The sequence below is a fragment of the Cetorhinus maximus genome, chromosome 5 (assembly GCF_964194155.1).
Source record: "Cetorhinus maximus chromosome 5, sCetMax3.hap1.1, whole genome shotgun sequence".
NCBI lineage: Eukaryota > Metazoa > Chordata > Chondrichthyes > Lamniformes > Cetorhinidae > Cetorhinus > Cetorhinus maximus.
In genome coordinates, this window is record NC_135883.1 from 146949817 (window position 1) to 146966052 (window position 16236).

The 16236-nt window shown below is 42.1% G+C and overlaps 1 protein-coding gene across 2 annotated transcripts in view; it reads left to right on the forward strand.

Annotated features, from left to right (window-relative positions):
- Nucleotides 1–16236, forward strand: part of acoxl (acyl-CoA oxidase-like) — a 418282-nt gene that overhangs the window by 40755 nt on the left and 361291 nt on the right. For both annotated transcript variants that reach the window (XM_078542642.1, XM_078542643.1), the window contains 3 exons: nt 2699–2785; nt 4689–4761; nt 7953–8085. In XM_078542642.1, the coding sequence (XP_078398768.1) occupies nt 2699–2785; nt 4689–4761; nt 7953–8085 (293 nt within the window). The remainder of the gene's footprint in view (nt 1–2698; nt 2786–4688; nt 4762–7952; nt 8086–16236) is intronic.

Below are 16236 nucleotides of genomic sequence, written 5' to 3' on the forward strand. Positions count from 1 at the left end.
ATGGGAAATTAACTGTGACTTGTGCAGTTCATCAGGAATTTGGTTGTAATTTTCCCTTTGCTGCTACAATGTGGTGTGGCCTTTTTTTTTTACTGTACTCCTTAGGGCATAATTTGCTCTTGTTAAATTTTGGGTCCATAGTGCACAGAACGCAATCCCACTGGTTCCCTGCATTGACTGTGACACCTGTAGCAGTGTTACTGCTTGTAGATCTGTCTGTTTGAAAATCCATCTGACCTTTTTGGACTTCATTGTTTCAATCGTCTGATTCAAACAGCTTTTCTTCTAGAAAGCTGGTGAAATACTGTATGTTTTGCTCTCCATTTCTGCTCTGCTCTGATCCTGATTAGGTGTGTAATATAACATTAACATAGGATACAGAGCCCTAGTTAGATCACGCCTGGAGTACTATGAGCAGTTTTGGGTACCACACATTAGGAAGGATATATATTGGCCTTGGAGGGAGTGCAGATTTACTATAATGCTACCTGGAATCCAGGAGTTAAACTATAAAGTGAGATTAAACAAACTAGGGTTATATTCCCTGGAATTTAGAAGATTCGTAGCTCTTTGATTGAAGTTTTCAGGAAATTAAGGTTCTAAGATATTAACCGACAGGAGATAAACTATTTCTGCTGGTTGGGGAATCTAGGGCTAGGGGACATTGTCTAAAAATTAGGGCAAGACCTTTCAGGAGTGAAATTAGGGAATATTTCTTCAAGCAAAGGGTGGTAGAAGGATGGAATTCCAAACAATTGACGCTAGATCGATTGTTACATTTTGAACTGGGATTGACGGATTTTTGTTAACCAAAGTTATTAATGGATGTGGGTAAAGACGGGCATATGAAGCTAGGTCGCAGATCAGCCATGGACTCTTCGAATGGCAGAACAGGCATGAGGGGCTGAATGCCCAACCCATGTTCCTATGAGCCAGTGGCCTGATGAAGATGCTGGGAACGTACCTGGGAGCTTATTCTTCAGGCTGAGCATTTTGCTATTTAGGAAGTGATCAAAGTCTGGACCACAGGAATGAAAATACATTCTACAACCAAAGGGAATGACGTACTGTACGAGAAGTTGCTCTGACCCTGAGGAAAGAGCGCAAGTGATACAGTAGCTGCATAACGTTTAACCAGCTGCACTTAAAGAAAAAACATGTCTGAAAGTTTTTTTTTCAAAACTATTTGTATGTGTGAACAAAACGGTGCAGAAAATCCTTAGGACCCCATACAGGGATAATACACAGGTTTAAGTGTTGAGGTGGTGAGGGATTTGGCATCCTACTGTGGCTTGGTGACATGTTCCCAGACCTATACAATTAACTTTGCTTTCTTTTGCCTCAACTGTATGACATAAATAAAAATGAGTTCTATTGTGAGATACCTGTATGTTTTCGACAATGCCACAGTCATTCAAACAGCAATCTATTGTAGATTTTATGGATTTTACGAAAGAAATTCCTTTTTTTATGCACCAGAGAAAGGCTTAAGTTTTACAAGAGCTAATTGTTACGATCCTTAGAAATAAACATGACTGTCTGAAGATGCAGATTAACATTACAGGTAGACATCCTACACCAGAACACAATTTGTTAAAAAATTAGTTCAATGGTTGATCTGGCCTGTTCAGACTGGTATCCCTCACTGAAGTCAAGGGGCTTTGGGGATCACACCATTTATTTCCTTCAAAATCCTTGCCTTTCAAGATCTTTCAAAAACCCCAAACTTTTTTTTTCCTCCCTTTTCAAATACTGATTGATCTGTTGTGTATTTACTATGTTCTCTTTTTTTTTTGAAGGTTGTAGGAACATGAGTACAAGAATAGGCAATTAAATACTATGTGGGTCACTGGTTATTGCATTGCTGGGGCATTGGAAGTGCATCTATGGAATGTGACTGGTCAGGTTGTATATTATCTTGTCAGAATGATGCCCTGTACCATAGCTAGATTATTTTAGGTGGTCTTGCTGGAGGGATCTCCCTCAGCAGATTAAATAAATTGAGTAGGGTCATGTGATGGCACAAGTTGTTCTTGGGTCTGTTGCTAAGGAGTAGATTTGTTGGGCTTAAGAAACTTTCCTCATTCCATGCATGCTTGAGTTGTAAATTTAAGCACACTGGCTTGTGGGTCCCTAAGTGTTGCGATTTCACATGAAGCATTTCAAGAGGGATGAGCTTCAACCATCGGTATTGCCTCTTTTCATCCACAATTGTTTTCACGTCTTCGAGGAAAAGGTTTTTATTTTCAAGCAAGGACTTCAGTGTGTTATTCAGCAATAGTCCAGGGGATGGGACTTCAATCCTGCAGTCCTAAAAGGACTGCATGATCCACCGAATCAGGTGGGAGAGTATTATTCAAAGTTGTTGTCTGGGGAGCAAAAAAAAAAGTTGCTCTATTTTGGTTGGTTTGGGCCAACGGTTCATGTAATGCTTCATTGAGCTGGGGATTATTTTCTCGTCATTATTGAATCATAAATTATCTAAAAACGGGGGTTGGTGGGCAGGCAGGCAGGTGGATGGTAGTTACCACATTTATAGAAAAACTGATGTTGTATGATACATTCCTCAAGAGCAAATGAAGTTGTAATCAGAGAAGTAACCTGCTGATAGTTTGCTTATTTTTCCTCCTGCCTACCTTAACTTAATATTTTGTAAAACTAGGTTGATATCTCATTTCTATAATTTTTTTCATACCAGGGCCTCACTGTTTCATTGTGCCTGTTCGAGATGATGCAGGCAATGTGCACCCAGGAGTCACTGTAATTGACATGATGCACAAAGAGGGTGAGTTGGCTAAAGGTTTTTTTTTAGAACTCTGGGCTAATTAATGGCCCATATTTGCTGTCAAAATAATGGCTAAGAATGTGCGTTATCTATGCACAAACGCTCCTGCATCTTCAGGCAAGGGGCACATAGCACCCTCGTCTTTGAATCAGAGGGTTGTGGGTTCATGTCCCACTCCCGGAAACCAAGAACTGTGATTGTACTCGAAAAGAGTTGCAATCTGTGACTGTTGATAACTCGAAAGAGTTTCAGGCAAGGGGCAGATGTGCAATTAAACACTGGAATCCAAAAGTTGCTGCCTGAGGTGTGCTGTTTTGCTGTTAGCTTCACAAAAATGGCATCTCGTTGTTCAGCTCACCATTGAAATTCATTAAATTGTGTGAAGTTGCTGTACTTGCAGGGTAAATATGAGCCAAGCTCTCAACAGAAAATTAGAACTGCTCTGAAGCGATGCAGGGAACCTGTTTTGGAGCCATTTAAGGTCTGCTTAAATTTAATTAAGACTAGACTAGCTGTTGGAGATTCATTTACCGATGTGTTCAGTGTTAATTACTGCCCATTAATCCCTCTGGCACTGAAAATTAACAATTACAAGTGTGGAATCTCATTCCTTTAGATTTTAATTGTTGGCTATTTTAAAATAACATTTTAAATTAAGACTTTGTTTTCTCTTTTCGAGTCCAGTCATTCTTTCCTTCTGTTTGTTTCTCTCTCTATACCTGATTTGACATTGAATTCACCCAATCTAATTTACACTCCCTTCTCAATCCTCAGTCCTTCTACTGAATTTCACAATCCTTCAATGTGGTATGAGGAGATACGGTTGCTTGTCCTGTTCACATGCCTCCCAGGGGCCCTGTCTCCATCACTGTAATGTTGCCATCCTGCACTTTCAGTAGCTTGCTGCACAATTTTTTTAAAACTTAAAATGCGAATGGGAAAGTCTGACTAATGGCAGGCACCCTCTGATGCATTCCTACAGCAAGTTATGGCCCAATAATTTCAGTACGTAATAGGGGAAAACATTTAATTTGTTCAACTAAAAGCAGTAGCAAGCTACTTGAGATTGGAACAGCTTCCCTGTGAAATTAAGATCACTTTGGTGGCACTTCTCTTCCTTCATCTTCAGCAGGCTATTTTCCACTAGTTGTGCTTTTTTCTCTCCCTCCACCCTGATGACAAAGGCAGGGTGGAGGCGCTTTGGCGTTGGAGTTTCCATGATCACCATTAGCAATGTTTTGTAACTCGTGGAAAGCAAACTTCATATGAATGGTTTCATTTGAGCTCACTGTTAATGGAGTGACCTGTTTACTATAGGTTTACTTGCCAGCGTTTTGCACTCCACCATGATCGTGAGCAACAGCTTGTTCATGGATAACTCTGGCACACCCACAACAAAGTAACTAACCCCACGTGCTTTTCTTTTTAACAAAAAGAAAAGCCTTGTACGTTTGTTTTTCTTTTGCCATTACTCTTCCCTTAATCCAAGCCCTGCTGGAATCTAGAGGCATAAGCCTTGTATTGAGGTCCATAAACGTGCATGGCTGCAGATTTACTGAATGGGAAGAAGGGAAGTGGTGCCCAGTCCGTATTACGAGCGCCACCCATTTAGCATAAAGCGGAGAGACTCTTTATCGTTCAGTCAGGAATTGGTGTGAAGCCCTGGGACACAATCTCTCCATTTTATGGTTGGGTCCAGAGTGGTCAGGAACTTGAATGGCCATGCTTTCCTTAATAGCTCCTATTTTTTTTTTAGTAACTATAATTTTAGATTGAGTTCATTTGCGAAGGTTACAAATTATTTTACAACTGATTATTAGGATTTCCAAGGCGCAGTGCGATATTAATCTGTTTTTTTAAAAATCTTCTTTTCTTCTCTCTTTCTTTCCCCGCCTACCCTCAGGTCTAAATGGCGTCGATAATGGAATTCTAGTATTTGATAACGTTCGCATTCCAAAAGAAAATCTTCTTGACAAGTTTGTACCTCTTCAATTTTTTTTCTCTGTAAAAGTATTTTTATATGGCAGAAATTTTTCAATGGCAGAATTTGCCCTTTAGTAAATATATCAGCGCGTTCAGAAAAAGAAAACTTAAAGCAGATACAGTAATTGAAGTAAAAGAAAGGTTGGGGGGGGAAAGTACTGTCTCGGTGATGTAAGCAACTGCCTTTGGGCCTCTCTCAAAGATGGACTATCCATTTGGAGAAATTACATTTATACTAGTTCTCTACCTTGTATAGACTCACCATTTTAGGCCCCTGCTTCCCTTTGAAGTCGTTTTGTTGGTTATGTGGATTGAAGTTGATCTGTCTAAACAAAGAAAGACTTTTACATAAATTTTACATGCATGTATATATAGAGTTCCTTTCACAACTTCAAGATGTCACTGTTGTAATGGAGGAAACATCCCAGGGCAGTCCAAAGCAAGTTGGTTGCCTTGGCAGCAGTAGTAACCTAACCAATATTTGCTATCTCTGCGTCTGAAATTTATTTTGTACAAAATGGTAACTTTCACATTTCTGAATACTTTTTAAATATCTACTTTAGTAACCAACTGTTCTCTATGACTAAGAAGTTAATGAAAATAAGAAATGTTTACCTAACATATGGCAAATATCTGTAAGATTTGGTGATAAAGGTATCAGTAAATTACACTAGGATAATTAAATCTGCTCATGAAAGCAGATGTCATTTAGTATAGTGAAGTGTTACATTAATGCACAAATTGCCAGCTAACCAGACCCATAGTTAAGGAACAAGAGAAGCTGGGATTGTTCTCCTTGTGTCAGCCATTGCTCAGTTGGTAGCATTCTCAGCTGAATCATGAGGTTGTGGATTCAAGTCCCACTCCGGAGACTCGAGCACAAAATCTAGACTGCCACTTCAGTGGTGAAGTACCGAGGGAGTGCTAAGCTGTTGGGAGCGCTATTTTTTTGGTTGAGATGTTAAACTGAGGTCGTGTCTGCCCTCTTGAGTGCACATAAAATAACCCATGACGCTATTTTGAAGAAGAGCACTAGTGCCCTGGCCAATGTTTATCCCTCAATCAACATAAAGTATATATCAGGTGAAAACCACTATATAAATCTATCTTTAATTCCTTAGAGCAGCGAAGGTTAAGAACAGATTTAATAGAGGTGCTGAAAATTATGAGAGGTTTTGATAGAACAAATAAGGAGAAACTGTTTCTACAGCTTCGGAGGCTTGATAACTAGAAGGATTAGATATAGGACAATTGGCCAAAGAATCAAAAGGGAGATGGGAATTTTCTTATGCAGTATGCACTGCCTGAAATGGTGGAAGCAGTTTCAGGAGTAAATTTCAAAAGTAACTTAGATACATACTTTAAAAAATTAAGGCTATGGGGAAGTGTAGGTGAGTTGGACTGATTGAATGACTTTTCAAGGAACCAGCACAGCTATGATAGGCCAAATTTTTTTTTAATATCCATTCACGGGATGTGGGCTTCGCTGGCTGGGCCAGCATTTATTGCCCATCCCTAGTTGCCCTTGAGAAGGTGGTGGTGAGCTGCCTTCTTGAACTGTTGCAGTACATGTGGTGTAGGTACACCCACAGTGCTGTTAGGAAGGGAGTTCCGGGATTTTGGCCCAGTGACAGTGAAGGAACTGAAGGAATGTATTTCCAAGTCAGGATGCTGAGTGACTTTGAGGGGAACTTCCAGGTGGTGGTGTTCCCCTTTATCTGCTGCCCTTGTCCTTCCAGGTGGTAGTGGTCATGGGTTTGGAAGATGCTGTCTAAGGAGCCTTGGTGAGTTCCTGCAGTGCATCTTGTAGATGGTACACAGTGCTGCTGCTCTGTGTGGGTAGTGGAGGGAGTGAATGTTTGTGGATGTGGTGCCAGTCAAGCGGACTACTTTGTCCTGGACGGTTCTAGCTTCTTCGGTGTTGTGGGAGCTGCACTCATCCAGGCAAGTGGGGAGTATTCCATCACATTCCTCACTGGCCTCATCTAATTCCGCACTGGCCTCCTTCTGTGCTGTATGACCCTATGATAACTGTTCCCTGCATGAGTACCCATTAAAACTAATTGAACAGGAAAGGGACCTAGCGAAGTGACTAGCAAGTTCATGAGCAATGAGAGGTGGATGTGGGGAAAGCAAATGGAACTGTAGTAAGTATTGCTGGGAATAAAATACAAAACCAGCCTACTGTTTTTCTTCCCTAAACTTGGTGATGGATAATGAGACTCCAGAGAGGGTTCAAAGGATGGGAGCAAGGGTGATAGTTGAACTCTAGCCTATTAATTATGAAGATTGGCCTAAATTGCCGTGGTTATCCACTTTGGAGAAATGCAAGTTCTGAGAGAGTCAAAACTAAGTTCTAACGTTTGAGAAAGAATTTGATGTCAATTTGGATCAGATATTTGAAATGGATAATGGCATAGCAATTGGAGAATAGATATATAAAATACACGAGGAAAGTGCTGGGTAGATGACAGAAAGTGTTTCCTTTCTCAGTGGCTTGTCACCCTCTGGGAGCAAGTATTGGATTGCTGAAGACAATTAGGAAGGTACTGGATAGGTTTTGGAGGCAAAGTACATTGGGGTGAGATAAGTTGGGATGGTTTGGTATGTTGGTTACGTATGTGAGTTTAGGTAACTGGTTTCCTCATGTTTGCTTGATATTTCATGCAATCATGGAAGAATTTTTTAGGATTTTCTTTGAAATTGCAGCAAGTATTTTCCATTTTTTGTTTGCCATCCCCAAGATTAAACAGTAGTGAAGTGAGACGACATCAACTGCAGAAGAGAGGCATCTGACCCCTGCCATCCCCTCTTTCCCTTCATTTTCTGTGTTCACGGTATACCTTTTAATTATTGCTGTACTTCTTTAAAATAAATAATAATCACTTGAGGGGCGTCAGTAATTATTACCTTGACATCATGAAGTTTTTATTAATAAAATCACATCTCCACTTCTCGTGTGCCACGTGCACAAACCAAAATTGCATTAGGAAAGGAGGTGGGGTGGTGAAAGTGCCTAAGACCACAGGTGAGCGATACAACATTGATGTTGGGAGGGGAGGATTGGGGGACTTGTGTCTGAATTTGTAATTTTGCTTTGAACAGAGCCTTCAAGGCCAAGAGCCTCTTCAAGCCTAATACATATCCAAGCACTCAAGATACATTTTCTAATTTCTTCACACAGGTTTGGTTCTGTATCTGAGAATGGAGTTTATGAGTCGCCCATTGAAGACAGAGGTGCTAGGTTTAATGTTATGCTAGCAGCCCTTACACCAACAAGGATTGCTTTAATATTTCAGGCGCTGGGAGCCATGAAGGTAAGTACATTTTCTAACAAATTTGTCCCATCAGCAAAATAATATAGAAGAATGGTGCACACCAGTGCACAGTCCGTTCCCCAATCAATGGTGTGCTGCCCACACTGTGCTTCACTGTCCCATCACCAGTGCGTAGTTCCACCTCTTCCCATGATAACTGGCAGCCCAAAGGCTGATTCAGATCCATAATAAATTCAGTAGTTCATGTTGAGACGAAGTTTCAGTCCAAACCCAAGTGTTTAACTACCCTACCATTTCATGGTTGTTTCCCGGAAGAGCCCTGTTTGTACCTTGTCCTCGGCTTTACAGGTCAAGAATGTCAAATCTTGTTACAGGTCTAACCCCTTAACCCTGGGCCTACTTGCAAGACAGTACCAGGCTACATCTGGGTTTTTTTCATACTGTGCAATAGATGTCCAGGGTAAGACCCTATACTTGTCTTGTCTCCCCTTGTGTGAAAACACCTGACCCCCCTTGCCTGACGGAGATCAAGACACCACATTTTGTAGTATTACCAAGGAGTCCTGCTGTGCACCATATTTGAGGGTAGAAATTTGCGCTTGCAGGCTGAACCACAACACACTAGGACCCTAGCCTGGCTTACTGATTGCAGCCATCCCCCAACAAATCTTCTGATTTACAATTAGTAGCACGTTGGAAGCTCCTTTACACACTGGGAATGCAGAAGCAGGTTTTTTTTTGAGTGGGGCAAAAGAGATTTAAAGGACTGCTTTCCCCATGCTTATTGTTAAAACTATGCATTGCGATATAAGAATGCAATTTTATCTGGCAGACCATTGAATAAGATAAAGACAGCACAAACAAGGAAGGTGATTGCATAATTTTGCTTAACGTTAAAGGGAGACCAACCACAAGGCTATACCTAAATGTAAAACAAAATAGTAAAGTATCCTACAGGCACAATTAAGAAAAAAAATATGGCTGAGGGGCTATTAGGGGGTAGACAACATAATATCACAGGTAATGATAGAGAGATGGCAGAAATGATAAATAACTCAAAAGAGGATAAAAACCCCTTGTCAGGATGATTGCATCTTTGCATTTTAAAAGAATCTGGGGAAGAGATGGCAGATACATTACATGTGCAACAATTCATTAGAAAAACGTGGTGCCAGACAACTGGCAGACAGCTTACACGTATATTTAAGAAGGGGACCAAACATGTACAGGGACTTATAGACCAGTCAGTTTAATAATCTGTGGTGAGGAAAATAATGGGAATCCCTACTAGAGAGAATAGAAGAACATCTACAAATGGAAAATATAATAATGAATAGTCAGCATGGATTTCAAAAGGGAAAACCTTGCTTGACCAACTTTATTGAATTTTATGAGAAGATGGCAGAGAATGAGTCAACAATAGTAATGCATTGCTGAAAAAAATAGACTTTTTTGTCAAAGCTTTTCATCTTGCACTCATCAGGACAATTCGCAAAAAAAACCAATGTCATGGGATCAGTGTATTTATACTGTATGAGAAGAAAGTGCTGATTGGTTGGCAGGAGGACTCTGATCTGTAGAGGTGTTGTGGAGCATGCACCAGCTGATGGTGACAGACAATTAACCACTAAGCATTGTTTGAAATTTAAACCAGGCAGCTTGACTCTGGTCAACGCATTGCCCTGGGGAATGAACCAATGAATGGCTGTCACTTATCTTGTTTAGCTGAAACAGGCGCAACATGTATACTACATCTTTCTGTCTGCAAAGATGCAGGCCCTGTTCCAGTAGAAAACGGCCCCATGGCCAGAGCCACCCGTGTTCAGGATTGTGGCTACAGCTCCCAGTAAGTCCACATCTGCTGCTACATCACTTGCCTATTATCACTGTGTTGTAACAGATAATGGATGAAAGATGATGAACATGACTTGCTCATGAATCAGATTATAGTGAGTGCGAGTTGCGCATTGTCAGCCTCACTCTCTCCTGATTTATCTTGGTACTTTGGCAAGACAAGTCTAGATGGCTGGGGATAAAGCCAGATGCGGTGGGTGACCAGGACGTCTTCTGTATCTTGTTGTGCTCAATACATTCCACAATGCAGTGCTAACCCTCCTTCAAGACCATTGGACTTTGTATTGGTCTAGTCCACGCAATTCGGTGGAATCGGCCTTTGCACGCCAGGATAGACAGAACCCTAAGTTGCTGAGGATAGGGAGACCCGACAGCCACCCTCACCTAGTTTGGCCCACCTGATGAAGCAGTTTACCGAGGTGTGGCCGCTGACGCATGCTATTTGGAGCCACAGAAGAGGGCTGGGTGAAGGCCAGGACCAATAGAGAACGAACCACTCCAAAGAGTATGCGGAGCCCACCGGTGAGAAGTGCTACCCCTCCATTACACCCTGACGGCGGCTTGAAAGGATGCAGTGATGAATGTCTCAACCACACTCGAAGAATACTGAGAAATTGCTGAAAAAAGGGACATGTGTAAGCTTTTCATCTTGCACTCATCAGGACATGCAAGAATACCAATATAAGGGGAAAGCAACAAGTTATACTATATGTGAAGAGAGTGCTGATTGGTTGACAAGTGGCTAGTGTTGTTTTTCCCCTTATATTGGTATTCCTGTGAGTGTCCTGATGAATGTAGGATTAAAAGCTTAGACATGCTTCCTTTAGAAACAGAGATAGAAACATAGATATAGAAACATAGAAAATAGGAGCAGGAGTAGGTCATTCGGCTCTTCGAGCCTGCTCCACCACTCAATATGATCATGGCTGATACCCCATCTCAATCTCTCTCCCCATACCCCTTGACGCCTTTAGAGTCCAGAAATCTATCTATTTCCTTCTTAAACATAATCAGTGACTTGGTCTCCACAGCCTTCTGTGGTAGAGAATTCCATATGTCCACCATCCTCTGAGTGAAGATGTTTCTCTTCATCTCAGTCTTAAATGGCCTACCCCGTATCCTGAGACTGAGAGTCTTTGTTCTAGACCCCCCAGCCAGAGGAAACATCATCCCTGAGTCCACTGTGTTCAGCCCTGTTAGAATTTTATACATCTCAATGAGATCCCCTCTCATTCTTCTAAACACCAGTGGATGAGGTTTCATGATAAATGCGAAGGCCGCCTGGGTTCTTCGCTTGCCCGCCAACCTTAAGGTTGGACGGGCAGCTGAGTTAATGATTTTAATTAGATTTCAAATGGCCTTAATAGGCCTTTGACAGTTTGGCAGGCGTGTAGCCCACTCCGCTGTGTGCCCACTGAACTGAAGATCTGAATGACGCGCGGTGATATTGAGACGCATGGCCGACATCGCCACTCGTCATTTTACCCCGCTCGCCGACCCGAAGATTCTGGCCATAGTGTTCGTGCATGCTGATTTGAAATAGAGCATTATTATGCAAGGTTGCAACAAAGTCATCCAACTTTGCCATTGTCTGAAAAATGGTAGTGTTGACATGCTATATGCCAAAAATCAAGGCAGTCTTGTTCCTTATGAGCAATGAGCATTATATTGATGACCACCAGCACGTCCCCCCCACACCGCCCCAAACCCCTTTCCAAACCTGAAAGAGGCTGGACGATGTGACGAAAATGAAGCATCAATTGGTTTCTTTCTGTCATAATGCAAACCATCTAAAAACTTAGCTCGCACACAGAAATAGTCTATTTTGTTTTGATCCAGAACATGGACGTTGTGGGATAGCTTTTGGCTGTGTGCGATATCATAGAATGGGTGATATTGAATTGGCAGTTTGCTATTTCCCGTTCTACATTTTCACGCAACGTCAAAAGCTTCCCCTATGTCTGGCCAGGGTTCGAGAGTGGGAAAATCTATTGAATTCCTGTACAAGCATCTTGTAGTTTATGTTTGCTTGGTAGCCCATTTTCAGTTTGAGATGTATATTTAAATTGCATACATTCTGGTATTTTTTTTCTGTCTGTTTTGTTCAGACTTGGGGTTGTCTCTTAGACACCAGCATCACCTCTTTCTGATGGTTTCAAAGAAAATTATCTCCTCACACTGTACAATATTAGTATGATTAACATTACATTTCATTCAGATTAAACTTAGGTGTTTTTTTATAGCAATCCACAAGAGGGTAGCAGAGCATTTGGGTATGGACTGGGTGCTTTATGTATCCTTGTCCGAGGACTGATTCAGACTCTGTTTCAGTGGTGAATGTTTATGGAGACAAGTAATTTTCGTATACTATTATAACAGCATAAAAAAATATGAGTAGACTACATGGCCCCTCGTGTCTTCTATACCATTCAATGAGATCATGGCTGATCTTCTACCACAACTCCAATTTCCCATTATAAATGGATAGTTAAAGAATTATCCACTTGCAGTCTCAGCCCACTTCTGATATTGTATGCTAATTAAAGCGTCTTCAGTATGCAGAAACTATGGCAGTCATTCATATGCATGAAGAAACTCTGAAGAAACATAAACATCAGAGCCATGATGTCTGCAGGCTGCTATTTGACTTTCCCCACAAATAAACTCGGGAGTTTGAGCTCCTGCCTGAGTAACAGATGGAAGAAGTAAGAATGCAAGGAAAGAGAAAACATGAGCAGACTTGCTTTTATGTTATATTATGGTGACTTTAAAGTCTTTAGGAGCTCCCAAAGAACTCCACAGTCAATGACACACTGTCTGTTGCAGTTTGGAAGTTGCTGATTGAATTCCCATGCTCAGAGCTGCAGGTACCTCCTCCCTTTGCACCTCTTGCCAAAAAAAAAGGGCCCATTTTTTAATTGCATTTGTTTTTTTATAGCGCTGTAAGGACAGGAGAGACCTTGGCTCTCAACAGAGGATTCCCCATTTATCAAGGCAAAACCACCATTGCCCCCACCCAAAGATGTGCAAGGATTTTTCTCCAACAACTTGATATTTTCTCAGATGAGCTTCCAGGAGTTACTGCTTGGCCACTTGTCCTTCATCCCAAGTATAGCTAATGGTAACACTTCTGTTCGTCTCCCAAGAGCATTCCCCAAGACGTTGCCGTGACCTGCTCCCTCTCAATTTTTTCATACCTTTTTGACATCCTGCAGTCTTGTATTATTCTTATTCTTTTCCAGTGCTAGCCATTTCCCTTAAGGCAGTGAGAACACTGTAAGGCACTGAATGGTACTGGAATGGAGGTTTTGCAGAAGCAAATGAGAAAGGTAAAATAATTGAAAGTAAGTGGGGTGGAAATGAGAAAAGAGCCCAAGCAGTTCACAGCTCAAAAGTAAGCCATTCTGCCCATCTTGATTGTTTAAGGCTCTTTGCCAGGACTTGTCTAAAGCTTCCCTGCTCTCTTTCGATGTCCCTGCAATTTCCACTCTTACAAATGCATCACCTTCCAAACCCACGACCACTACTAACTAGAAGGACAAGGGAAGCAGGTACATGGGAACACCACCACCTGGAAGTTCCCCTCCAAGCCATTGACCATCCTGACTTGGAAATATGTTGCCGTTCCTTCACTGTCACTGAGTCAAAATCCTGGAACCCCCTTCCGAACAACATTGTGGGTGTACCTACACCACATGGACTGCAGCGGTTCAAGAAGACAGCTCAGCACCACCTTCTTGAGGATAATTAGGAATGGGCCATAAATGCTGGCCTAGCCAGTGACGCCACGTCCCATGAATGAATAATTTAAAAAAAAGAAATTTCTTCGGCCCTCTCTCCTGTTAGTGTTTGTTTTAAACTAATAAAGTCTTTTCTTTCATTCCCCAGTCAATCATATGCTCAAGCATAAAATCCTAATGACACATACAGGATTTTCCAATACCTAATTCTGCTGGGAAATTTGGCAAATTTACCAAAAAAAAAGTTTTTGGGGCCTAAGGGGTATTTGTTTCTCACGCACTGCTTCACCTTGGTGACATTCAATGTTATGTATCTTGTGCCCCCTCCAATGTACTCCCTCCTGATTAGCTAGTTGTCTACTGCCTTTCCTCGAGGATTTCCTGGCTTGTTATCTCCTTCCACAGGATCAGAAAATGTCCCTGCAACTTCAGACAACACATGTGCTGCTGCTATGCCTGAGCCTTGCTTTGTTCAGCCCTGAGAGTAGAGCGGCTTGGTGTCATGTCTGATGAATCTTGATGATAAGAGATTCACTCATTGTTGCAACATCCTTCTCTCGTGCCTCTGCTAAAGGATTCTAAGTGCGTTTGGCCATCAGCTTTGATGCTGAGAGATTGTGAAGGCTCTTTATCAATGACTCATTCAAGTGATCCCCAGCTTGGAGAATCTGTTAAGAACTAACTCATGGAGATTGGAGACTGAGGACTCACCAATTCTTGCAAAGGCTCAGAGCTGAGTTCAGGGCCACTATTGAGGGTTTTCCCCACCCCCACAACCCCCATTGGAGGAGCTAGGCGGTGCAGGATGAAATTTGTTTCTGTGAAGTGATCATTTAGCCCTGCACAGATAGGACTGGTGGGTTTATCCATATTAAGCATCATACTGTGCAGGATTCTTGGCTCATTCTCAAAGAACTTGATGCTGATCGGAAAGCAAACTTACTTCGACTGTTAAGTTCTGGAAGCCACCAATCCTGGAACCCAACATCTGAGAATGACCTGCAGCTGTTTCTCCATCAGCTTTTTCCAGTTCCTCTGTTGCCACCTGTACTTGCTCCCAATCACTCATAAACCTTTTTTAATCTAGTGCACCCTGCTTTTGTTATATACTGGAGTGGGCATTCCTGGGCTGATACCTGATGCATGTGGAATGAGTGATTACAATGTGGTACCAAGTGGACGGTTTGTCCACGCTTGGCCTGATGAGCTGTTCCTTCTCCGTTGACTCTGAGGCAAAGTAATGTGGGCAAGTAAAAGCAAATATATTGAAATCAGCAAAGCAATGTTTGGAACGCGTTTCAGTTGCAACTGGTATTTTTTTTAAAAATTCATTCCCGGGATGTGAGCAAAGCTGGCTAAGCCAGCACCGCCCGTCCCTCACTGCCCTTGAGAAGGAGGTGGTGAGCCACCATCTTGAACTGCTGGAGTCCATGTGGTGTAGGTCCACCCACGGTGCTGTTAAGGAGGGTATTCCAGGATTTTGACCCAGTGACGGTGAAGGAATGGTGTTACAGTTCCAAGTCATGATGGTGTGTGACTTTGAGGTCCCAGATAAGTTGTTAGCAGAATATGTGAATGGATTATTGCCTTGCAGGTTTGTCAAATGCTTTCCCCTTTTCCAGTGGGGAATATGAATTGATTATGCTCTTTGAGCTACATCAAAGGTTTCATAAATGGAGTTCCCTTTGATTTTCATTCTCTCTCCATTGTGAGGTTCCTTTGCTTGAAATCATTTTTTTTTTAAAATGCAGATTGTTTCCTGAAGCTGGTCATAGCTATGAAATTTAGGCATCGTTGAGTATATTTAAGACTGGGATAAGCATACTTTTGGTGTCTCAGGGAATCAAGGGACATGAGGGGGTGGCAGTTAGGAAAGTGGAGTTGAAGCCAAAGATCAGCCATGGTCGTATTGAATGGCGGAGCTGGCTTGATGGGCCATATGGTCTACTCCTGCTTCTATCACTTGTGTTCTTGATTTCTGCTTTCCTAAACAAGAGGGCAAGAGCATGTGTAATGAGTCTTTAATGGTCACACATGAATATTGGTTGCCATGTGCTCATGTTGGAGAGAAAGAGGAGTTGTTCAGATAAGGAGGCTTTCTACTTTATGTGGAGCAGTTTGAAGGGAGAAATTCTCTGCATGGTTACAGGCAGATAGAACACTGGTGAGAAACGTTATCTCTTCCCAGGCAACCCTTGCTACCGCTTGTAGATGAGGGTGGCCCTTGAATTCAAAAATGGTTAGTGTCCTTGTCATTGCCTTCCTCAGCAACACTTATATACCCTCGTTCAGAGAAGTAAGATGTCTGCCTTACCCCTAGCAATGGGAAGACGCCCTAGCTCACCTTAAAACAACACACAGCAGAAGCAGCAGCAACAGGAAATTCAGACGTAGCTTTAAGCTGCTGCTTTATATTTATGCTCCTACCTTTCTCTGTAAATTGCGCTGGGAGCACAGCAGGCAGATGTTAATGAGGGGACCTTGCAAAACCTAGGAAGGTCCCACCCATGCTCTGGCAGTGTGGACCAAATGTGTTTGCACAACCAACGTGTTCCAGTGGGATTCAGCCCATTTTGTGTGTGTGTGTGTGTGTGTG